General features: G+C 43.0%; 1 protein-coding gene across 4 annotated transcripts; it reads right to left on the bottom strand.

Moving 5' to 3' along the window:
- Positions 1-1,618: 1,618 nt before the first annotated feature.
- On the bottom strand, positions 1,619-24,085 carry Fmo2 (flavin containing dimethylaniline monoxygenase 2). 4 transcript variants are annotated; one of them, XM_063272021.1, is made up of 9 exons: positions 23,749-23,951; positions 23,434-23,571; positions 14,625-14,813; positions 13,516-13,678; positions 12,297-12,439; positions 9,955-10,154; positions 8,456-8,811; positions 5,816-5,888; positions 1,619-4,774 (listed from the first exon to the last, which is right to left on the bottom strand). In XM_063272021.1, the coding sequence occupies exons 2-9, from the start codon at positions 23,563-23,565 to the stop codon at positions 4,423-4,425; spliced, it is 1,608 nt and encodes a 535-aa protein (XP_063128091.1). In that variant the 5' UTR covers positions 23,566-23,571; positions 23,749-23,951; the 3' UTR covers positions 1,619-4,422. The 4 variants fall into 4 exon arrangements, 3 of the variants coding, with proteins under 3 accessions (XP_063128091.1, NP_653338.2, XP_063128092.1); NM_144737.2 differs by having other exon boundaries at positions 4,110-4,774; positions 23,933-24,022; XR_005492201.2 differs by having other exon boundaries at positions 4,641-4,774; positions 5,723-5,888; positions 23,933-24,085.
- Between the last annotated feature and the right edge of the window lie 213 nt (positions 24,086-24,298).

A 24,298-nucleotide genomic window follows, 5' to 3' on the forward strand; every position in this document is an offset into this window, starting at 1 on the left:
ACTCGCTTTGGCATTTGACCTGGATCAAGTAGAGTCCAATCCCAAGAGGCTTTTCATTAGCTGCTTTGATCTATTCCTAGGTCATGGGGCAGGATGGACACGTGAGTTTTGCTTGGTGTCAGCACATTGCACCTCCTGCAAGCAGGCCAAAGTTGTTCCAGGTCAGGAGCGGCGGCTTCCAGGGTGGAAAGCGAGCTTCAAAGAAGACTCTCTGGGTTAAGCTTTCAAAGCCTTCATGTTTTCGAATGGTTGTTTGAAATTCTTTGTTATGTCCTGGCCTGGGTAGTTCACTCTAACAATGTCTTTGCTCTTCTGTACAGAACAAATGTGACACATCTGGTTTTTATAGAGGAAACCAAGGAGCTCCCATGCAGAGGAGGGTTATATGAAAGAGTAGTAAGGAGACTCCTCATGGAGAGAGACTTGGAGGAGGATGGGAACCAGCTCACATTTTGTTCAAAAGAGCAAAAGTGCAGACTGCAGCAGGAGTGGAGGAGGAATTTGGCTCCAGGAGAGGCCAGGACAGGGACTCATTCCTGAAAGGAACATTCCTCTTCTCCCCTCCCTTTCCTTCTCTCTTACCCTCCCCCTTTCTTTCTCTCCCCTCTCCTCCCCTCTCCACATCTGTCTGTCTGTCTTCTCCCACCCCTTCCTTATGCCTTGTAGCCCAGGGTGTCCTCATACATGTCTCCCTCTCTCAGCCTTTTGAGTCTGAGGATACAGGTGTGTGCTACCACACCTGGTTGAAAGCAGCTATCCTGCCTCCTCTCTCTCTCTCTCTCTCTCTCTCTCTCTCTCTCTCTCTCTCTCTCACACACACACACACACACACACACACAGAATGGTCTTTCTTTTCAAATTCACCAGTTCCCGAGTTTAATGTGCACAGCTTTTGAAACAGCAGAGATCCTGACCAAGCAGGCTATTGCTATATTTATGTTCAAAAATTCATAAGAACTGTGAGGTTCTCTGAAGTAGGTGGTCTGTGGACTGTGGTTTGGAACAAAAAAACGCTAGAAAGTTGGTCTGGGATAGCTTCCCACTCAAGATGCCCAGAGGCAAAGGGAGACTGAATGACTTCTCAGAGGAGTTTTGATTAAAAAAAATGATTAGCAGAAGATTTGTGGAGAAAAATGAAGAGATTAGTAAAAATTTTAGTGCTGTTAATTTAATAATACTTTTGTCTGGGAACCAATCCCCCTGTAGAGCCACTGTTTTGGCACCGATCTAACCGGAGTTCTTTATCTCTTCTTCTGTGGAGGTGAAGCTGCCCCGGGGGGCAGTCACGTGGTAAATGAGTTGAGGTCTGAGAAAGCATCAGTGTTGTTCCGCACATGTAAAGCAGGTTGGCACGCTTTGCAAAGGGTCAGCCACTAAAGATCTTAGGGTTTGAGGCTCACACACTCGGTCCTGCTGCACGTACTCCACTCTGCCTTGGCAGCACCAAAGCAAGGTTAATAAATGAGTGTGTGTCTGTGTCCTCCTGAAACCAGCAAAAAACTCACGTTTTGGTCCCCATACAGTAGTTCGCTGATGTTTTTGCTTTTCAGACTTGGTAATTTAATGTATTGATTTGAAAAGAATTTTTCATAGTTGACCACAAGGGAATCTGCTTTCCTTTATTTTTACTGCATTTTATTCATTTATGTATTGTGTGTGGGTGTAGGTCCGAGTGCCCATACAGAGGTCAAGGAACATCTCGGAAGAATTGGTTCTCTCCTCCTGTGAATTGAACTCAGATCATCACGCCTAGTGGTAAGTTCTTCTACCTGCTGGGCCATCTCGTCTGGCACAAGTAATCAGCTTCTCACCAAGAGCTAAGAATATATATTTCACTTGTAATTTTTAGTTTAAAAATCTTTTGTTTGAGAATCTCATAGGTGCACACAATACAATACATTTTCATTTGTAGTTTTTGAAAGGAATTTGCTTCTAAGTACAGTAAAGTGTCTTAAATGTGAATGCATATTGGCGAACTTTTATATGTATGTGTATGTCTATATGCTTGTGTGTGTTCAAGTGTGTGTAGTTGCATGTGTGTGTGTGCAGGGGTGCATGCAAAAGTACGCAAGCATGTGTACGAGGGTCAGAGGTGAGGCTCTGGTATTGCTCCTCAGGCATTGTCCACTTTCGTTTTCTGAGGCAGGGTCTCTCATTGACCTGGAACTCATTAAAACAGACGAGGCTGGCCAGGGATGCCCAGGAAACCGTTTTCATCTCCCTGCCCAGTGCTGGGATTAGAAGTGCATGCTGCCACAGCTGGCTTGTAGAATGTGGGTTCTGAGGCTCAAATTCATATTTTTATGCTCATAAGGCAAGTGCTTCACCAATTGGGCAAACTGCAGCCCAGATCGGTGGACTTAAAAGAAAGAAGTTTCTGTGGAAGAGATTGCCATCTGATTGGAAAGTGGGGGGAGGAGATTGAGGGGAGAGAAACGAGAGAGGGGCTGGGGTTAGGGTTAAAGATAGTTTCCACAAAGCTTTGAAACGGTAGTTCTCAACCAGTGGGTTGAGACCCCCACCCTCCTGGGGTCACATATCAGATATTTACATTACGATTCATAGGAGTAGCGAAATTACAGTTATGAAGTAGCAATGAAATAATTTCATGGTTGGGGGTCACCACAACATGAGGAACTGTTTTAAAGAGGTGTGGCATTAGGAAGGTTGAGAATCACTGCTTGGGGGATAAAGAAGAGCTATTTACCCTAACCTTCAAAGTCCTGACCTTTGGCTTCTCTGCAGAGATAGCACTGGTCTGGGCTCTGGGCATGGTTTATCTTTCACAGTGCAGTTTGTGGAAAGAGCTGCTATCAGGAGTGTTTGTAGCCTGGTGTTTGCTATGTTGCTCAAGGTTTGTTAGCATTGACTTGCTCGTGTCTCCTTTAATTTTCAGTTCCAAGAAAATGTCTCTCATAACTGACTCCCGCCGTCTGCCAATCGAACAGAGAACGGCTGAGATTGCCTTTCTTACCTACAATGTTCACTCTAGACCCTCGCTCAGTCATCTGTAACATTTTTCATCTGCTTGGGAGACAGGCTTTACTTCGACTGTTACTCTTTCAGATGTTGACGATTAAGGATTACCGCGGAGCTATTTTTCATTCTAAATCTCTCTGAGATTGTTTTTCTTTTGAGGCAGGGTGTCACCATGTAGCCCTGGCTGGCCCAGATGTTGCTATGTAGACCAGCCTGGCCTCGATGGGGATCTACTTGCCTCCTTAGTGCTGGAATTAAATGTCTGTACCATTGTGCCTACCTCAAGTGCTTTATACACTCCAGCCAACACATAGACCTCATATTGTAAATGAACCTAGATGGATTCTATTTGTAAGGAGAGAGACATTTCCTATAATGGTTCTAGGAAACTTTACGTTAATGAAAAGAACTATAGTGTGATCTTAAAATAAAAGATTAGTAAGGACTTCACCAAGAGTGGTGTTTTTATAAATAAGCCTATTGCATGGTGAGTTTAGGACCCTTAGTTCCTGAGATCAACAAACGGCTTCGATTGAAGCCTCATCTTAAGGCCAGCTGTTTAGGGAATGCTCTATAGTGTCTCCCCCTCAGTGTCATCTGTGCAATGAGAATTACAGATAACTCTACCCATTTCACAGTTGCTGTGAGGATTAAATAAAATAACATACATAATGTACACATAGCATGATGTCTAGTCTGTGAGAAGCAATATCAATATGTTGTAGTTAGGGGATCAGTGTTTCTATCAATATACCAGAGTTGGGTCTATTTGCTTAGCTTGCAATATGAGGACTTAAAGTATATCTTTAAGCATTGTCGTTGCATTTGGTCTGTCCTCTCATTTTTGTCCACCAGTATTTCTGAGTGATCTCTTATCAAGACAAGAGAGCAGACATTAATAAGTGGGAGCTGTGACCAGAGTAGGCATAGGAATAACACTGAGCATAGTGTACAAGATGCAAAATGTCTACCACAATTTAACTTCTTCAGCTTTCTTTTTTTTGGAGTCAGGGTCTCTCTACGTAGTCTTGGACTCAACCTTTAGGTCAGGCTGGCCTCGAACTCATGGAGATCTATCTGTCTCCCAGGTGCTAGGATTAAAGGCATGTGCTAAGATGCTCAACTACAACTTTTTATCCTGCATAATTTTATTGAGATTTTTTTTATCATTGTAACTCAAAACTTGCCATGACTGGTGGCACTATCTACCTGTGCTGGTGTTATTACAGAATACCACGTGAAGACTGATGAATTGGAGGAGATAGTAGAATGATAACAGCATCCTGTGACCTTAATTTAGCTTTATATCTAGACCTAATTCTTCTGATCTCCCTACAATCAGTCCCCCTACTTGTTCCCCTGAAGTAAAATTATAATGAGGATGTAATTTCTTTAGTCTCCCTTTCAAAGAGGCGGTGATGGAGAAAAGTGTCATGGGACAGATTAGAACCCATGAAGCTTGAAAAAGAAGGCCAGAACAATAGCAAGCAGCCCCAGGACCTTAATCAGGAAAGACACTGGGGCACTAGCTGAGGTCTGGAGAGTGCGAGTCTTTAACGGCTTCAGGATCCGCTGCTTCTGGGTGAGGATGGCATTCCTGGCTCCTTCCCACTGCCCAGGTCCAACTAGGCGGTACTGGTAGGAATTGCAGGGTCCGAAGTAGAGTTTCACAGCCAGTTTAGGGTCTTTGAAAAGGAGAGAGATGAAGTCCGGCTTCGCACCTATCTCCAAGGCGAGTTCATCCAGGTAATCAATGTAATTGGTCTGCAGAATCTGGCTCTGGCTTTTTCCAAACCTTGATTGAGTAAATAAAATAAAATGATTCATAAAATGTTCTAAGGTGTACCTTAATAGGCACATGATAGCGGTTTAAGTAATAATGGGTGAATGAAGACACGGGTTTTGAATGAATCTCTGGGAGGCTCCATCAGAAGGCTTGTATCTCAGATTGATAGGTAGCCCACAAAATCATTTGACAAATTGATGGAGACTCCAGAAATGTAATGATACTGAAATGGCGACTGTTATTTGTCACTTATTAGGCTGCTGTAAGTGCCCAAATAAGAATGTATGACTCAGGTATTGATGCAAATGCTCGTGAGATGGCAGAGAGATAATGTCTTCCTTCGAAGGGATGCATAGTATTCCCTCGTTACACTGCTAGAGTACCCTGTAGTCTGACTGACATCTAGTATCTGCTTAATGTATGTTAGATGACCTAGAACTTGCACATGAGACAACTCCTTATGTCTGCAAGGCAAGTCAGCCTTCCAAGGGTACCACCTGATTGCAGCCAAGCTCTGTCCCACCTCAACAACAATGACAAACCCAAGTAAGTTTTGAGAGTGCCTCAGACTACCGTCACCACCACTGCCACCACTGCCCCATGACGTTCACGGAGTGTGGGTGGCCTGAAAGGATATAGAATCTCCCATGGGCATCACAGAAGACAGAAATGAGGGGTTGGGGATTTAGCTCAGTGGTAGAATGCTTGTCTGGCAAACGCAAGGCCCTGGGTTCGGTCCCCAGCTCCGAAAAAAAGAAAAAGAAAAAGAAAAAAAAAAAAAGAAGACAGAAATGAGGAAAGATGTTCTGACTTGGCATTCTTGCTTTTTTGAGTAATGGGTTCTTAAACTCGGATGTCTGAGAACCAAATAAAGGATCATCAATTTACAAAGTGCCAGTCTCATCTGTGGAACGTTTGACTCATAGGTTTGGACTGGGCCGTGTCCTAGGACTGCACCTTTAATAGCTAGCTGAGGCTCACAGGCAGCCAGGTCCTGGTGTTTTGTGACTCACTGCTCCATGTAGACCATGTTATAAGGAAAGTGCTTACAGGTCAATTCTTTTCTCATTTCTTTCAGCAATGTCTGCCATCATCGTCGTCTCCGAAGGCAAGCGACACACGCCTAGAAAACAAAAACAAAAGCAACAAAATTTGGTTTGAATAGTGAGTTTGGTTCCATGTCATTGATTTGTGTGGTAGTTGTTTTCTAAAATTGCGTTTGGGTCATTTAGTTGTCGTACCACGCAGGACCTCTGTGCTTCTGAACGGCAGGAGTGAGAGCTCCACAGAACGAGCATAGCCAATGGCATAGAATATTGAATTGGGGAAGCCAGAAAGGGTTCTGGTGGGGTTGGGTTCTATTCTGGTAGTGGCAGGATGAGTAGAAGAGTTTCGTGGATGAGTAACAAGATTAGATTTGCCCTTTGGAAGGATTGGTCTGGCTCCTTGACTTAAAAAGGAGGGTTTACTATTAGAGAAACTAGGTAAAAGGTAGTTGAAGGAAATCTGGTGAGAGATGAGAGTGGCCCCCACTGCTGAGGGCAGTGTGACTAGATAAAATAGTGTGGTGATTCTCTTTCTCTCTCTCTCTCTCTCTCTCTCTCTCTCTCTCTCTCTCTCTCTCCCTCTCTCTTTCTCTCTCTCTCTCCCCCCTTCCCTCTCCCCTTTCTCCATCCTTCTATCCCTCTCTCTCTCTTCTTCCCTCCCTCCATCTCTCTCTGCCTTCCTCCCTTTCTCCTTCCTCCCTCTTTCTCCCTCCCTCCCCCTCCCCCTCTCTCTCCCCTCTATCTCTCTATCTTTCTATCTCTATCTCTATCTCTATCTATCTCTATCTCTATCTCTATCTATCTCTATCTCTATCTCTATCTCTCTCTATCTCTATCTCTATCTCTATCTATCTCTATCTCTATCTCTATCTCTCTCTGTGTCTCAGCCTATCTCCCATGCTCAAGTGTCCAAGGCTTCGTTTGGGAGAAATGGCCAGGCATCTAGCATCTCAGACTTTAGTAGCCCAAAGCTGAGTTTGCCCCTGAGACCCTCCTGTCTCTGTTCTCAGCCACAGCCAGTCTCCAGTGCCAGGTCCATGGTTCTTCTCCTTTCCTGTGTTGAACCACAGAGCATGCTCTGGGGCCTTTATCCCTGCCAGTTTCTAGCACGTTTGTTTTACTCCATGTTTGTTTGTTTTGTTTGTTGCCTCCCAGCTCTGGCCCGACCGCGTCGTACTTTACACAGGTGAGTGCTGGGCTTTCTCCGTGGTCTTTGAGTCTCTGTCCCTGAGTATTAAATCTGTGTTCCCAACTCCTGATGGACTTACCTTAAATGTAAAGAAGACACTTTCTATTCTTCCAGTATAAGCCCCTCCCTGGTGCCTCTGACTTAAGAGCTTTCTAAGATTCAGATTCCAGGTTTGCGGGGCTGACTTAATCTATATGGCTCCCTAAGGACCATCTAGATAGTTCTTGGGCACACTCAACTTAGGAAGAACTGATTCTTCCTTCCTTCCTTTCTTTCCTTCTTTCTCTTCTTCTTTCTCTTCTTCTTCTTCTTCTTCTTCTTCTTCTTCTTCTTCTTCTTCTTCTTCTTCTTCTTCTTCTTCTTCTTCTTCTTCTTCTTCTTCTTCTTCTTCTTCCTCTTCTTCTTCCTTCTTCCCTCCCTTTTTACCCCTTTTCTTCTTTATTTTCAAGAAAGTCTTTCTAGAAGCCCTAGCTGGATTGAATTTGCTACGTAGCTCAGGCTGCCTTTGAACTCTCATCCATCCTCCTGCCTCTGAAGTGCAAAAAGTATAGGCCTAGAACCCCTTGAGAGGTAGAAGCATGTGATCTGGAGTTCAAGGCCAGCCTTGGCTACATAGCAATTCTGAGGAGAGCCTTGGTTATAATAGATTCCTTTTCACCCCCTTTCCTCAAAAAAGAAGCAAAACCAAAACCCAAACCAATAAACTATAACTATATATATATATAATTTTTATAATTCTGAATCCTTAACACAGTATACAAAACCCTTGTGTCCACCAGTTCTTCTCTAAGATTAACCTCTCATCCCCTCCCACCTCCAGCAATGTGGGGCTCAAAGTTCTCCGCAGGTATCCTGCCTCTGTGAATTTCGCTCAGGAAATTCCTTTTCTGGATCTGTGAAGCTCAGACACCAGGAAGCTTTCCCGGACCTCACGCATTCTGACCGGACCAAACTCCGGTCTCTTCTGTGGTATGCGTTCTACCAGCAAAGTGCTTGTCAAGTTATTAAAACGACTTGTTTAAATTTCTTTCTGACTCACTAGATCTCAGCACAGGCTAGTTGTCAAATGAGACTTTTGTTGAACAGAATTGAAGCCCCCAAACGGGAGAAAAATTAGCCTTTTGAGGAAGGTGAAGTGCTGCACAGATGCTCTTTTGAAAACATTTAAAACCTTATCCCAATGAGATTGCTCAGTGGGTAGAGCCATACTAACCCGCAGGCAAACTGAGATCTGCCTCCGTGTTCCACAAGGTGGCAGCAGAGAGACAACTCCCCATAGAATAGCTGTCCTTTGGTCTCCCCATCCACCCCTGTCTTTTACACACAGACACACAGACACAGAAACAGACACACAGACACAGAAACAGACACACACACACACACACACACACGAATACAATTTTTAAAATTAAGAAAAAAATGTAAAAATTCTGCCGTGTTTAGCAGCTCACTCACCTTTGAAAACTCTTGTCGCCCACCGCGCCTGAAGCTCTACGGTTGGGAAGATGGAGCCCAGAGGCTGGATGAGACCTATGCACGCAAGGGTTGGCTTCTCCAGGTGAGGGGGAAACATGGCTTTGTACAGCGAGACCTTATTATCCTCTACTTTAACAAGCGAGTCTTCCAGGAAAGGAAAAGAGAACGTATACCCTGTGGCAAAGACAATGACATCCACGTCTTCCTCCACCGTGCCATCCTCGAAGACCACAGCTGTCTCCGTGAGCTCCTTTACCCGTGTTTTTACTTTGATGGCTCCGTACAGCAGGCGGCTGGGGAGGTCGTCGTTTAATACAGGTTCTTTCATAAGGTATCTAAGGCACACAGGAAAGAACGCATTCAGAGGGGTCACTTGACAGTTTTAGGGGTGGCGCTAAAAATTTTGGGGATTTTCAAATAGCCAGGAAACTCCAACTCAACTAGTTTGCTGGCCCCAAACTGTGTTATTGGACTCACTCTAATCTTGACAATCTCAAGTAGGTGGTAAAAGCAATATCAACCGGAAGGTGGAAGCCGCTCCAGGGGCTTAGATGTGATGCCCGCACCTACTGTTAACCTTTGGATGTGCTGGTAATTATTGCCCTTGGGCGCCTCTCTCAGTTTTTATGTTATGTAGTTTTCATTATTTGTAACTTCATTTAATCTCTACCTGATAGCAAATAAGGGAAATCGGACTGCATTAGCAATGAGACCTACTATGGGGCCAGTGTGAAAATCAATGCATAAAATGAAATTTGCTGATATTTACTCAACCCAATATCCATAGGAACCCTGTCTGTGGTGGAGCAAAGTCTGCTTGTAATCCTGGAGTTCTTGGTGTGTAAGTCCTCTCTCTCTCTCTCTCTCTCTCTCTCTCTCTCTCTCACACACACACACACACACACACACATAGATACTGGACTCATCATTCAGCGTAATGGCGGCATCTATGGCAAGACTCTCAGTTATCTTCCCATCCTCAGGGGAAGGAGATTGCTATCAATTGAAGAAGGTAAACATCAACAATGCTTATTTTGATATTAGCAAATATTTGTCTTCTGGCTACCAGAGAGAGATATGTTCCCATGGGAGCAGCCTTCAGGGAACACGGGCGTGGCAGAGGTTGACCTATCAAATGGAAGCTGTCTTTTCCCAGCTCTGAGAGGACCGCCTGACTCTTGAGGAGACTCGGATGGTCTGAGCGTTAGAAAGCTCGTCCAATCAATCCCAACCCCGAGTTCTGGAGCAGCTAAGCCTCTATCCCAGCTTCATAAATGTGTGGATTTTTTTGTTTTTGTTTTTGTTTGTTTGTTTTGACATAGTACAAATGTGGAATTAAAACTCCAGGACCAATCCAATTACACACACTACTGGCTTACAGCCTGAGCTGCCATAGCAAATAGGACCTTGGCAAAGACAGGCAACCTCAGGTGGCCTTGGCTGTGGTGAGTGTACCGCAGAAAGACAAGTAGCCGTACTTGTTCTGAGGCACCAGGCCGTAATTCTCATGGTTGAACCATCGATTCATCTGTCGTTCCATCATCCACTTGACGACCGTGCGGGGCAGGACATTCCGGAGCATGGAGCTAAATCTAGTGTGGAACACCATGTCCCAAGGGTAGCCATCTTCAGAGATTCGGCTCAATACCCAGGAACCATGTCTGGTGCTGACAAACACCTGGTGAGCAGAAATTTCGACAGCAGGTGAAGTTACCCGGCTCTGACCAGCTGATATGAAAGGTGTTTGGTAGCACAGTTGGCTAAGTTCTATTTACTGTGTTAATTTGTGGGCAGTGTGTGTGTGTGTGTGTGTGTGTGTGTGTGTGTGTGTGTGTGTGTGTAAGAGGTCAGAGGTCAACCCTGAGTATCATTTTCATTGTTATCCATCTTGGTTCTCCCCCTCCCGTCCCCCCCCCCCTTTTTGAGACAGGATTCTCATTGGCCTGGAGCTCACCAGTTAGGCAAGCCTGGCTGTCCAGTGTCCAGGAATCTGCCTCCATTTGCCATCCCAGCTCAGGAAGTTCTTTTGTCTCCCTCCCTCCCTCCCTCCCTCCCCCCTCCATCCCTCCCTTCTTCCCTTCTTTTTTCTCCTTTTCATTGTTTAATAGTCTCATATATTTATATAATAATGGCTTATAGTCATTTCCTTCCCCCATTTCCCTCTCTAGTTCTGGAGGTTGAGCCCAAGTCCCTCCCTGCTTGTGAAGAAGTCATTTTATCTACGGAGCTATTGTCCCAGCCCCCAGGTTCCATTTTAAAAATCTTTGACTTTCTCTTCTCTTCAGCAGCTATGTCCCGACAAGGGCTACCTGGTAACTCGCACTGATAGAGGTCCAAAATCACTGACCTGAGCACATGCAGTGCCCTCGGATGGCTCTTTACTTGGCTGATGGCAAAGGTAGCTCAGCTTTTAATCTATCTGTCTATCTGTCTATCTATCTATCTATCTATCTATCTATCTATCTATCTATCTATCTATCTATCATCTACGTAACATATCTATCATTTATCCAAAATCTATCAACTGACATATATCTACCTATCATATCTATCATGTATGTCTATTATCTATCTATAATCAATCTATGTATCTATGTATCTATGTATCTAGGAATCTGTGTGACTGTCTATATGTCTGTCTGTCTGTCTATCTATCTATCTATCTATCTATCTATCTATCTATCTATCTATCTATCTTTCTGAGACAAGCTATTTCATTGGACTAGAGCTTGCCAAGTAGATAGGCCCTGGTAACAAGCCTGTGGTACCTACCTGTGTTGACCTCCCCAACACTGTGTGCTATCATGCATGATTTTTAAAAAACATCAGTCCTCATGGTTGTACACTAAGCACCTTTGTAACTGAGTTATCTCCTGGCCCTTGCACTAAATTTCTAAAAGTCAGTATTTACAAGATTAACAGATGAGACCATGCATGCTGGTATATGCCTTTAATTTCTGCATTCAAAGGCAGGCAGATCTCTGAGTTTGAGGCAGCCTGGTCTATAGAGCAAGGTCCAGGACAGCCAGGGCTGCACAGAGAAACCCTGTATCAAACAAAGAAAGAAAAATTAACAGGCCATTTCTCATTAGGTCCCTTGGGTAAAAACTAGGCCTTCTACAGGAAGACTAACAGAGTCAACTAGCCTGGACCGTTGAGGGCTCTCAGAGACAGAAACACCAACCAAAGAGCACACACAGGCTGGATCTAGGCCTCCCCACACATATGTAGTACATGTGGGTCCCCCAACAACTGGAGTGGGGGCTGTCCCAAAAGCTGTTACCTATGTGTGAATTCTGTTCCCTAACTGGGCTGCCTTGTCTGGCCTCCATGGGAGGCCCTGCAGACACTTGATTGGCAGGGTAGGGGGATGGCTAGGGGGGCCTTCACCCCCTTACATTAAAAAGTGATGGGTGCAACTGTGTGAGGTGAGGACAGGGAAAGTGGGTAGTGATTGGGAGGTAAAGTGAATAAATTAATTAATGGAGACAAGGAAACAACAACAACAACCACCACCACAACAACAGAGCAACAAGAACAGATGTAGGCCTCGTGTACCAGGAATATCTAGTTGAAACATTTCATTAAAAAAAACCATGAAGGCACCACAGCTCAGAGAAGCAGAACAGTGAGCTCTAGGATTCATGGCTGGTTAGTTGCAGAGGTGGGAGTTAGGCTCTTGCTTCTCACCTTCTAGATTTCTTATGCTATTCCAACTGGCAGTCACCTACCTAGTAATGGACCCTTGGTGCACGCCTGGGTGCTCCAGGCGTCTCCTCCCACCGCCCCGCACAGTACAAGATAAGCAAAGGCATCTCACCTGCGCGGCCCTCTTACTCAGTTCAGAGGCAATGTCTGCGGCGGAGTTTCCTATTCCAACCACTAGGATGCGTTTCCCCTCATACCCCACTGGGTGCTTGTATTGGCGGCTATGGAAATACTGGCCTTGGAACCTCTCGATACCTTCGGGAGGAAGAAGAGGTAAGCGGTGAGCTCCCAAGGAAACAATTATGACAAGTTAATTTTAATGAAACTCCACAGTTAGCTTTCTCTTCCTGATTCTTAATTCTCCTCTTATGGAAGCCACAATAGTCAGTTATTAATCTCTAAGTGTAGATTCCATAAGAAACACCAGGTCCATGTGAGAGGTTGGAGTGTGTGTATTCATCAATGGCAAACAAATGGCTTCGCTGAGGGCACAGCCTAATGCTGGCGTCTCTCTAGCTATTCTATTTTGGACAGTTTCTCACATAGTAGATACATTTAAAAACTATTTTGAAATAGTGCTGTTGTAATTGCGCAATGATTAGAATAGTATTTGTTATTTTGCGAAAGCGAATCAAAATGAAAAGACTCTAAAACTTAGGCCGACAGACGTTGCCAGTGAGCAACTCAGTGAGCATTCGACTGGTAATCATCTGTCCTTCTCACGAGCCACTTTTATATTTCCCAGGGATATACGGCTTTATTAAAGCGCTCTTCACTTTTAGTGAGGGCAGTTCTCATATGGATCCTGGTCCTGACCCACTGTGTCGTATTTTCCTGGAGGACTCTGGGAAAGTTGTTCTCTATGGAGGAAGGCGGGGGCATCAGGACAGCTGGCTTCAGAGCTCTTCCCTTGAGGACTTCACTTCTGCCCTGCCTCAGAGCATATTTCTTTCCAATACTTCTTTAGTAATCCTTGACAGGTAGAAAGGGCTCCAAGGACGAGCAAATTTACATGGGTTTGTCAGGAGAGAGCAATCAAGGTAGGCATATGGTTATAAGGGCCTCTCATAGACAATGAGTTTCTGTGAGAATTCTTTGGCATTTCTAGGGAAAAAAAACCCCATAAACGATGCTGGAGGAAGTTAGCCAAGCTACGTGTAAAGACTCAGAGAAACCAACAGAAATAAAGATGGTGGTCGGCATTTTTCAGCTCCCCAGCTGTATTCCAATATTACTCTTGGTCCTGTGCATGGCAGCACACCCCACCTGTCCATAAAAGATGCTGGCGAGATTCCTGGAAGCCTCCAGGCTGGGAAGCCCCGCAGCCTCACCTGGAAACGACTTGAGTGGCAGGTGGGGCTGGATGTGATGGCCGCTGCAGACCATAACGGCGTCAAAGACAGCACGCTGCTCCTTGCCATTGCTCTGAACATACACGTCCCACTGCCCAGAAGATGCGAAATCTGGGCGTTTCTTCACACTAATGACGGTTGTCTTGACCAAACACAGAAAGCCTCATTAATGATTCTGGCAGGGGCTGCAAGTAGGGATTCCTGGAGTGTATCGTGTAACCTATTGGGTTTTCTTGAGTCCACTGCCAATCTCTAAAGAACTTTGACAAGCGGGCTCTTCTTAGACATTGTCAGGCAAACAGGAAATCCTTAGAAGACAGGATGGATCTACCAGGAATTGGAGGGGAACCATAGGAAGTAAGACTAGACATTGCGATGGTATTTACAAGTACAGATTTCATGACGACCAGCTGTTATAAATTAATATAACACTAGCCTGGTACTTGTACAAAATTAAATTGCTAAGAATTTGCAATGTATTAAAAATAAGCCCCATTAAGGTATATTTATTCAGAACAACTTCAAATTTAACATTGCAGCATCTTAATGATAACGCGTTTCTTTGCTGTTGTTTCTGTTCGTAGAAAGCACAGGAAATGGTAATTCCAAATATAATACAAAATGACCTGATTATCTATCTGTTGGTGTAGATAACGTGGAGAAAAACATCAGGAAAAGTAGTTACTGCACACACCTGATATAAATGGAAAGTAGAAAGTGTGTTTAACCTGTCTCTATGAAGAAGAACTTAAAAAAAAAACAGTTTGACACACTTTCACATATCCTTTCAAGAGAGACTAGGCTTGGAGACATCAGTGGGAGCAGTGATTAAAACATAGTATTAACATTATTTTTTTATCATTATCGGAGTTTTCAATGTTAATGGGTGGCTTTCCACTTCTGTTTATGTGTACCATTAAAAACATCAAGAGGCACGAGGCTACTCTTTGGGCCTAACACCATGCTTTTGGCTTTAACAAACACACCAAAATGGGATAGTTTAATTTCTTTCATTGCCAGAGTCCCTTTTCTGTTAGAACATGAGCTGAGCGGAGGCAGAGAAAGCCACTCCCCTCCATGTATAGTACCTGAAACTGAATATATTTTAGGAGATCAAATTTCTTGGCAAAGATCCTGAAGTATTCCAGGAGTTTAGAGTTGTGCAGGAAGTTGGGGAAATCCTCCGGCATTGGGAAGTCACTGAAGCAGGACATTTCTTTGCTAGTGTTGGTGATGACAGAGTGGTAGATGCTGGCTCGGCCATCTTCCACGTTTTCCTAAAAGTATCAAGATAAAAAGAAAAATCAGCGGTAGTGATTCAACTCACGTCTTGCTTGTATTAAGAATCTTCTTCCGGAATCTAAGTCTTCAGAGCCGTGAATCGCTTTCCCTGCTGTATCCTGACTAAAAACTCTGTGTGCTGAGGGGCATTGGGCGTAGCCGCACAGCGCCTTGTTCTGGATCATGAACCTGTTTGTTGCCAACTAATACTGTTCAGTGGATGTGCTATCGGCGCTGAGTTTGTTTTTAAAAAACTTTTATTCTTTTCTCATAACTTCCTTCTGGGCTGCAGTTTGCCCTCCCTCCATCCCACCCAGAACCCCTACCCCTGTTTCTCTTCCGAGGAAAAAAAAGAGCAGGCCTCTCAGGGACATCCACCAAACCAAACATGGCTTCACGAGATACAGTAAGACTGGGTATAAACCGTCATATCAAGGGTGGATGAGGCAACCCAGAAGGAAAAACAGGGTCCTAAGTGTAGGTAAAAGACTTAGAGACACCCCTTACTCTCACAAGAGCACTAAGCTACGCTACCACAAGGCACATGCCGAGGACTTAGCTGACTAATACCGAGCCGGTGTTTACTGCTTCGATCTCTGTGAGCCCCTATGAGCCTCGCTTAGTTGATGCTGTAGCTGTGTTCTCCATCCATCTGGCTCCTATAATCTTCCCTCCTTTTCTTTGGGGTTCCCCTCGCTCTGCCTAGTGTTTGGCTATGGGCTACGGAGGTCCAGCCCACTGTGGATGATGGGCAGGTAGGCCTGAGCTGTTTAAAAGAGCAAGTTGAGCAAGCCAGGAAAACGCATTTCTCTATGGTCTCTGCTTCAGTTTCTGACTCCAGGATCCTGCTTTGAGCTTCTGCTTGGCTTCCCCTGAGGATGGACAGTAACCGACACATAGAAATGAACCCTTCCTCTCCGAGCTGGTTTTGGTCGGAGTTTTGTCATAGAAACAGAAAAACGAGCTCAAGCACTAACTGATCCTTAAGCCTGATTTTTAATGTTCACAATTGTGCCCTGGTAAAAATTCCCATAGCGCACATGTTATGATTGAATTAATATTTTCTCCTAAAGTCATGCTTGTGCAATATCCTTCATGTAAATTTATGTAAATAGCCAAGACCGAAGATCAGAGCCTATAAATCAACTTATGACCAGAGAGGCTTTTATTAGAAAATTTAAATAATGGTACCCAAGAACTCTTCAGAAGATGCTTCTGTGCTTACAAAGACTAAGCTATTAATCCAGGAAAGTAGTAATTGCTATTTGACTATGCACTAGGGTGGGTGTAAAGACCATAGTTTGCAGAACTCATTAACGGGACGAGATCACTTACTTAGTCTTGCTTTTGCATGGGGCTGTCATCTCTCATGCAGAGAAGTTTAAAAGGAAAAATGAAACATTCACTTGCAATCCAACCAGCATTTTAAATCAAGTGTGCATGTTCCTTCCTTGTAATTTTCCTTGTAATTTTTGTTAGTAAAATATTATCCCTTGCCTTCCAAGTCTTTCAGCTGCTTAGTTTTGGGCAAGACTCCATCTCAAAAAAATAGTATACATAAAGAAATAAAGCCAAAGAAAACAAAAGATAAAAGAGGTAACCAGGACTAGAAGAAAATGAGCTTAGTTTTCCAAGTTAGATGTGGGCATCAACATCTCTTTCTCTTTAAAGACAAAAGTCTGGGCCAGGGATGGGAGAGGTGCTCCATTGTCAGGTCCATTGTTCTGAAGGATGCCTTTAATCCCCAACATTGATACTCTCAGAGCTTACTGTGGCGTTGAAGGTTAATGGGGGTAACAGTCACTCTGCTGATGAAAAAGAACTGGTAGAGAAACCCTCCATTACACATGGATGTTCCACAAGAGAGGCTATGCTTGGTCTAGGCGAGTTACAAAAAGAACAAGCTGAGTAGAAAGTACTCTGCATTATGGAGCCTCACTGGGTCTTAACATCAGGGTCATCTTCAATGTATACTCACTGTCAGGGTAGACATTGAAACATTCAGAATTCTTGCTAAATGTGGATTTGTTTATAAATATCCTCCTTCCTTACCCCCTCTTCCTCTTTCTTCCTTCTCATTTATTCATTTTTCTATTCTCTTGTGCCTACAATAGGACTTTGCCCATGAGTTGTGTGTTTATTTTTTCTGGACTAGAATCTTAACTTGAATAATAACCCTGTCCTAGTTGTAGGTGGCGTGGGCAAAGATGTCCAGAGCAGAGTATGAAGCTTTTAGAGTATGCTGGTCTCTAGACAGAAAGCATTTATAGTGGTCCTATTGGGAACTACCTGTGTGTATACAATTAAAAAATGTGTTATAGTAGAATGAAGTGTTTTTTCTGACTTACACAAAGGGACACAATGATTTGAACTTTATTTTCAAATGCCAGCTTCAAATTGCATAACACTACAGTCATATCGTTATATAAACTTTTTTTTTTTCTGGTTGTTTGGTCATTGAACACAATGTCCTTGGCAAGACTGAATATTTGGGGTTTCTTGGCCACCATGGTCTTAAAATAGGAAATATTTTATTAAGCAAAGGAATGTGTTTCTCCTCCACTCCCCCCACACCTCTCAAGACTACAGAATTTTGAGTAGTGAGGAGTAAACAGTAAGGATCCTGTGAAGACGCTGACAAGGCTGATCCCACTGCCTCCCCTAATGCTTCTGCAAAGACAGACACGTTACACAATTCAGTTTCTTCATGTTTCCCTGTAAAGTGGGATTGGTCAATGATGCAAACGTTAAACAGTTGTTTCAAGGTTTACAGAGATTAGATAAAGTGCATAGCCCAATGCCTGCCTCCAAATATGCGATCAGTCAATGTTTGCCTCTCTCACTATTGTTAACAGACCACGAGAGTGAACTTTGCCAAGGCAGAAATACATCACTCATCTGAACTAGGAGTGTTTGTAGCACAGTAGCCAAAAACATTAGGACTTTTCCAAGAATGGACACACTGCATAGAACTTATCTCTGTCGGGTATAGCTTAAAAGGAGGGTTCGAGAGTGAGAAGACCTCATTCTGATTCTTTGGGTCCTAACACAGATTTTAAAGCCAGGCTGAAATGGTCTTCGGAAGGTTCACTCGTACAGATTTCCACCAAACTGCAATGGTAGCCCAGTCTTTTTCTGAGAAGAAGGCAATAATCTTTCCTGTAGACTTGATTGGTAGAAGCAGTTCTTTTGTTTGTTGTTTTGTTTTGTTTTGTTTTGTTTTGTTTTGACAAAAGCAATGTCTGGTTGGGAGCAGTAGAATGCTTATCTCGAATGTCTAAAGCCCCATGACTCTTCTGCAAGCCCCACCCCAAACCCCATTTCTCCACCACTGCTTCCCCCACCCCCCACCTCCACCAAATTCCTCATACATTGTATGTTGTAAGTGCTTCCTCATACATTTAGTTGGTTGAAGTAGAAGTCTATGCATTTGGGTAAATGTAGATAAAAATTGGCACAATTTTCATAGTCGTGAAGCGACAATGATTAATACTGACTTAATAAACAGGTACTTATCAAGTGCTTATCTTGGCCGGACTGGAGCTGGGGGTTGGGGACAGGAAGTAAACAATACAAGAATAGTTTCTGTCTTTGTAGACCTCATTACTGTATTGAATTAAAATGCATCTGGAGCTTGGAGCTGTAAAAGTGAAGATGGAGGAGGAGGAGGGGTTTTCCTCTCTGCTAGGTAAAGACACAGAAATGCCTCCAAGTGGTGAATTTTGACCCCGTGTTTAGTATTTACAGAGATGAGCGAGGCATATGGTGATATTTATACAAAAATAAAAATAGTCTGACTCCCTTACCAGTAGTATTTGCTGTAGTTTATTTGTTTAAGATAAATAAAAAAAATTGTTAAAGGATATTGCTAATTTATACTGTTCAGCATTTCCTAAAGCTATACAGCGGAGCTGAGTGAATTCAGGAAGAACTGGTTTTAAATTTATCATCTTTTGATCATGGGTTGGGCTGGAAGTTTGTCTTTGACTCTGGTAAAATGAAGAGGTGTTAAAATCCAAAGCAGGATGACTACCAAGGTGGACTGTAACTCCTCAAGTCAGGGGCATGATCACAGCAAAGACTGTGTATTTCTGTTTTTAGCAATGTCTAGAAGGAATCAAGCAGTCAGTACGTTGGCCAAAAGAACAAAAGAGTAAATAGTGTCAGTCACTAGCATTCCTCAGTCTTTATAAAAGGAGCTTGATTGTGCTGAATAGACATCAAGTAGCCTAAATGGATTAGAAAATAGACTTTCGATAGCATACTATAAATGTCTTTGTATCTTCTGCATTAAAACATTATTTTTTGTTTTGTCCTCTCTGAGGAACTGGGGATTAAGCTCAGGTACCTATACCTCTAAGCACATACATGGGATATATACTAGGATATATCCGTAGTCTGTTTTTAAAATTTTTAATTCTGAAACCTGGTCTCAGTAAGTTGCCCATGCAGACCTTACATCAGCCGGCCTCTCAGGTAGTTGAGCTCGTAGGCTTACACTACCAGGTCTGGGCTTAAAAACATGTTGGTTGATTGTTTTGTTTCATTTTTTCCCCTCACTGTATGCTATAACTTTCTTCTAGTCTATGCATGCAAGCATCACTTCTTCAAAACCGTTAGGGAGAGTCAAAGTATATTTCAGCCAACTGTGACAGGGCCTGTTAGTGCTACATATCTGATGGTCTGGAGAGATACACGTGTATTATGTTAAATATGATTATGCAGATAGTCATTAGGATGCAGATGCCTCTTACGTTGCACCATGCTCGGAGAAGTTTATCTAAGAGAATTTCGAGTTTAACAAGGCTGTCATCTCTTCCGGAAGGGACATGGAAGGTTCTCATTAATGTTATGTCCTGTGTGAACAGGATGGGCTGTTAAAAGGGCAGATGCCTAAAACAGAGGGAAGGCTGCAGTGGACACAAGCAGTAACATGCTTGGGTCAGTGTAGAGGCGCACCAAATTGCAAACCTCATTTGGGAGATACTCCAGGCGCCCACTTTATATTTTTATCTTTTCTTGATCAATATTCTGTTTGTTTCCTTAGAGACAGGGAATCACATGTACCCTAGGCTGGACTCACCTTTTTGATATAGCCCAGGGTAGCCTTGAACTGGATATCCTTGTGCCTTAGCCTCCTAAGTGTAGGGAGTACAGATGTGGCTTATCATGCCTGGCCTTGCGTTCAGTATGTCCATCAAGAACTTTGACGAAGATAAACGCAGATGATGGTGTTTGTGTACACACAAATGCGGGTGGTGTGGCAAAGATGACGATTGAAATCTCAAGTAGAATTTCTTGTCCGAGGCCAGGCAAGCTAAATAATGTTTAATATTTATAGGTACGAATTTTTTCCAACAGGGTTAGAAATCTACTTTACAGGGACAGGAAAATAATGACTTGCGCTGTTAGTTGCTCAAATGGAAAGGACCCCAGGGTTTTATTTGATTCCAAACTCAAGACGACTCATCGACATGTTGAATGCTTCCACCAATACAAGAGGAAGCGCGATGTGCTGGCGAGCCTGCTTATGTTTGCTCCGGGTGCTGCCGCTGATTGGGCGTCTTACATCCCTTACCAGCCAGTCGCAAAGGCTGAGATGAGTATCTTTGGCTTTATAGTTAAAGTGGGCTTAACAATAAACAATGCGTGAGGCTGCTGTGAATATAATCATTAAGTAATCTATATGAAAATAGCTATGCAAACAGCCTTTCGTTTTGTAAATGCTGACGGTGTAGCATCCCGCTGTTTTAGTACGGTCCGCGGTAGCCATGTGACGTTCAACGTAAATCATGGTGGCGAGACTCAGGTTGTTGAGTGCAGATTTGTTGAAGTGACTGTGTCTGCCTCATTGTTTAATGCTTACTGCAGGGTCTGGCATCTTTCTGACCTTGAAATAGGTATGTTTGAAGAAATCGATCAATGTGGAAGATTAGAGCTCGGGAGAGTCACGTGTTAAGAGATGGTCATATTTTACGCTGATTGTAGACAGAAGAGACTAAGGCGGAAAGAAATATGTAGACTATTACCTGAGGCACTGCTAGGAGAGAGATCTCTCTATAAAAATTCCGATCAGAAATCGGTACATATTAGTAATTTCCCTGTGACAGGGCATCAGAAGAAGAATAAATAAATGACTGCAGGAAGATAATGTTTTGTTTGTTTTTGTTTCTTTCGTTGTTTCTTGCAACTAACTCTTCAGTGGGCCTAAGGAATCATTCAGACTTTTCATTTTTGTTCTTTTCTTTCAACTGGGTTACCTGTGGCCAAGCTGTTTATTGCAAAACTTAGCTTCCTATTCAGCCATCAGTGAGGAGAATTGTAAGATCTACTCCTAAAGACAAGAAGAAAAATAATGCACGCCAAGCACTTCTTTGCTGGAAGAAATGCTAAAAATATTTAATAACCGTGCCTGTATCCCAAAGGTGACAGCAGGAGGCGCTAGAGACCCTTCTGCAAGAATTCAGTTCCACCTAAGCCAGGCAAAAGACATAGACTTGCATTTATTTTTGCTTTTGTTTTTTAAGTTAGCTCTTCATGTGATCTCAAAGGACTCTATGTCAATATGGGACTCAGTTATTAATTTCCCTTAGAGCCAGTTCTGGACAGTGTAACTGAGGAGCAGTATCCTGGGTATGAGCATGGAAGCCCAAAGCATCCTTTCCAGAATCTTCTCCTCTTGGAAGTCCAGTTTCCTGGTGTCCAAGATGATCATGGGGTCCCAGTGTCAGCCTGTACAATTTTGCTTAGCATTTCTCTTTGAAGGAAGGATAAAATTTGAAAGGAGAAAATTATTTATCTTCCTCTATTGGATGTAATCTTAAGAGAGGGTTGGCATGTGACATTGTTATAGATGCTAGGAACTTAGGTATTTCACTTTATCCAATAAGGATCAAATTATTCCTATTTCAACCTATTTTTTTCCAAAAAGGTATAAGAAACGGTCGCTGTTTCTGAAGTGTGATACTCTGGAATAGGGTCCTGGAAACGTCATGGGGGAGGAGCCACCTCTCTCTAATGCATCAAAAATCACATTGTTGATAGATCACTGTTTACTTCCTGTCTCCAACCCCCAGCTCCAGTCTGACCAAGATAAGCACTTGATAAGTACCTGTTTATTAAGTCAGTATTAATCATTGTCGCTTCTCTGTCTAACAAATTAATAACGAATAAGCAACAATTTTGGCTTAGATATTAAGTGTTACAAATTAAATCTGGTCCAGGCCACTGAAAGGAGTCTCTTAAAGCACAAGCCCAGTGATGAAAATTCAAACCCCACACCCCACATCAAGATAGAAGGAAAGAACCAATTCTAGAAAGTTGTCCTCTGATCTTCACATGCATGCTGTGGCCCTGGAGTACCCAAGCTCACCTCTCTCTCTCTCTCTCTCTCTCTCTCTCTCTCTCTCTCTCTCTCTCTCTCTCTGTTTGTCTCTGTCTCTCTGTCTCTCATACACACACACACACAAACACATGCACATACACATGCACATGCATGCACAGTCATGGATGTACACACATACATAATAAATGGCCACATATGCAATAACAATAAATAAAAGCTAAATTTGTTACATTTAAACTTATTTAGACACAGAAGAAAATCCTGTGTGTGAGCCGACAGCGGAGAAGATAGTTATCAATTAAGACAGGAATGATCGATCATATATTACTTTCTTGGGAAAAGTTGTAATTCCAGCAACCCATGATTATTATTAATGCGATTTATTTCTATGAAGCCACTCATCTCATATAAAGGTCAATTTCTCCATCACGAACTCTGTCTACACAGTTGGATCAATACATTTTCATTTGTCACCCATGCACCATTTGCCAAGCTGTTTCATTATCATGGGTTCATGTGTGACTTGCATGGATCTCCTCAGGAGATTTTGATCATATATATATATATATATATATATATATATATATATATATATATATATATATATATATATATATATATCTCACTCTCTAGTGGCGGGGCTCTAGGCATGTACTCCCATTCAGGAGGGAATGCCAATATTTTCATCCACAGACCCTAAATCTTTATAGTTGTCTGTGAATCTGTTGAATAACAGCTAGTATTAAGAAAAATTAGGTTGACTAAACAGAATGACTTTATTTAATAGAAAATACCCAATAAAGAGGATCATCATAGCAGCTATACTAGAATATAACCCCAAAAGCCCAGTACACAAACACAGCTTATTTTTCAGGGAAAAATAAAGTCAGAAGTGATAAGGACCCATTCTCTGAAGAAGCACTTTGCTTACTGATTAGAGATGATGTCATAAATATTTACTTCTGTTTTATAAAGTGTTCTCTAATATTAGCATCTTACTGACTTGGTATATCAGAAAATGACAGAAACATGGGCTACTTTGCAATAGCTGGATTTTAAAGAGAAGGTTCCCTACATCCCTGAATTGATCACACGGGTTGGCACAGCATTGACCTTGGAGAGGTGCCAGCCCAAGTTCATTTCCTGGTTAGCTGCATAAGTAAATAAAAATAAAATTGGGTCAGAGCTGCTTAAGACATCTTTCAAAAGGCCCATCAGCCTCCTTGTGATTTCAGCATGGCCTATTCTGAGGTAAGAAAAGTCTCACTTACTTTGAACCTCCACAGTCCTCCGATATCCTCAGTCCTTTCAAAGCAGGTGGGCTCCAGACCCTCGTCCACGCAGCACTTTAGAGAGATCAGGCCACTGACCCCTGCTCCAATCACGGCAACCTTCTTCACCATTGTCCCCTGTTAATGAGTTGACCAGTCATTACTGCTTAACAAGGACAAAAGTAAGAGAATCCTACAGTGTGGTCAGGCAACCGACTTTCCACACGACGGGTGGTAACTTCGTAAGCAGCACTAACTGAATAAAACACCTCACTAATCAAATCTTCACTCTTCCTCCCCTTAAGAGAAACTTGCCTGATCGTATGAACTTCATTGTAACCTTGTTTACAATGTCTTGGCTTAATATTAAAAAGGAATCCGCTCGAGCAAGCCAAGCTATTCAACAAAGAAGTCCCGGGTTGTGAGCCAGAGCTGGTCCTGTTCTCTAGAGTTCCGGAGAACTTCCTTCTCAGCTTCTTTCCCCGGCCTTCATCCTTACCTTTATTTGTGCTTTTTAGCACTGTCCTCTCTCCCTTTGGCAGAGGAGTTTCCCCTGAGGGTTGTGTGCAGAGAGATGGGAGTTTTTAAGAGATGGTAGAGGCTGTAAGAAGTGGGAGGAGCCTTCCTCTTGCTTGAGCACTCTGCCAGCTGAACCTCTAAGGACTTTATTAGTACTGAAATTAAGCAAGAGATCACTTCCTAAGGTCAAGAACACTGAACACACAGCGTTAGGATGGTCTAACAACGACGTTTATCATTCGTGTAGCAAATGTGAGTTAACCAATCGAAAAGAATGGATAAATAAAAAGAAGCTAAAAACACCCCTATCATCACCACCCAGAGATACCTATAACCATCCCCAAGG

The sequence above is a fragment of the Rattus norvegicus genome, chromosome 13 (genome assembly GCF_036323735.1).
Source record: "Rattus norvegicus strain BN/NHsdMcwi chromosome 13, GRCr8, whole genome shotgun sequence".
Taxonomy (NCBI): Eukaryota; Metazoa; Chordata; class Mammalia; order Rodentia; family Muridae; genus Rattus; species Rattus norvegicus.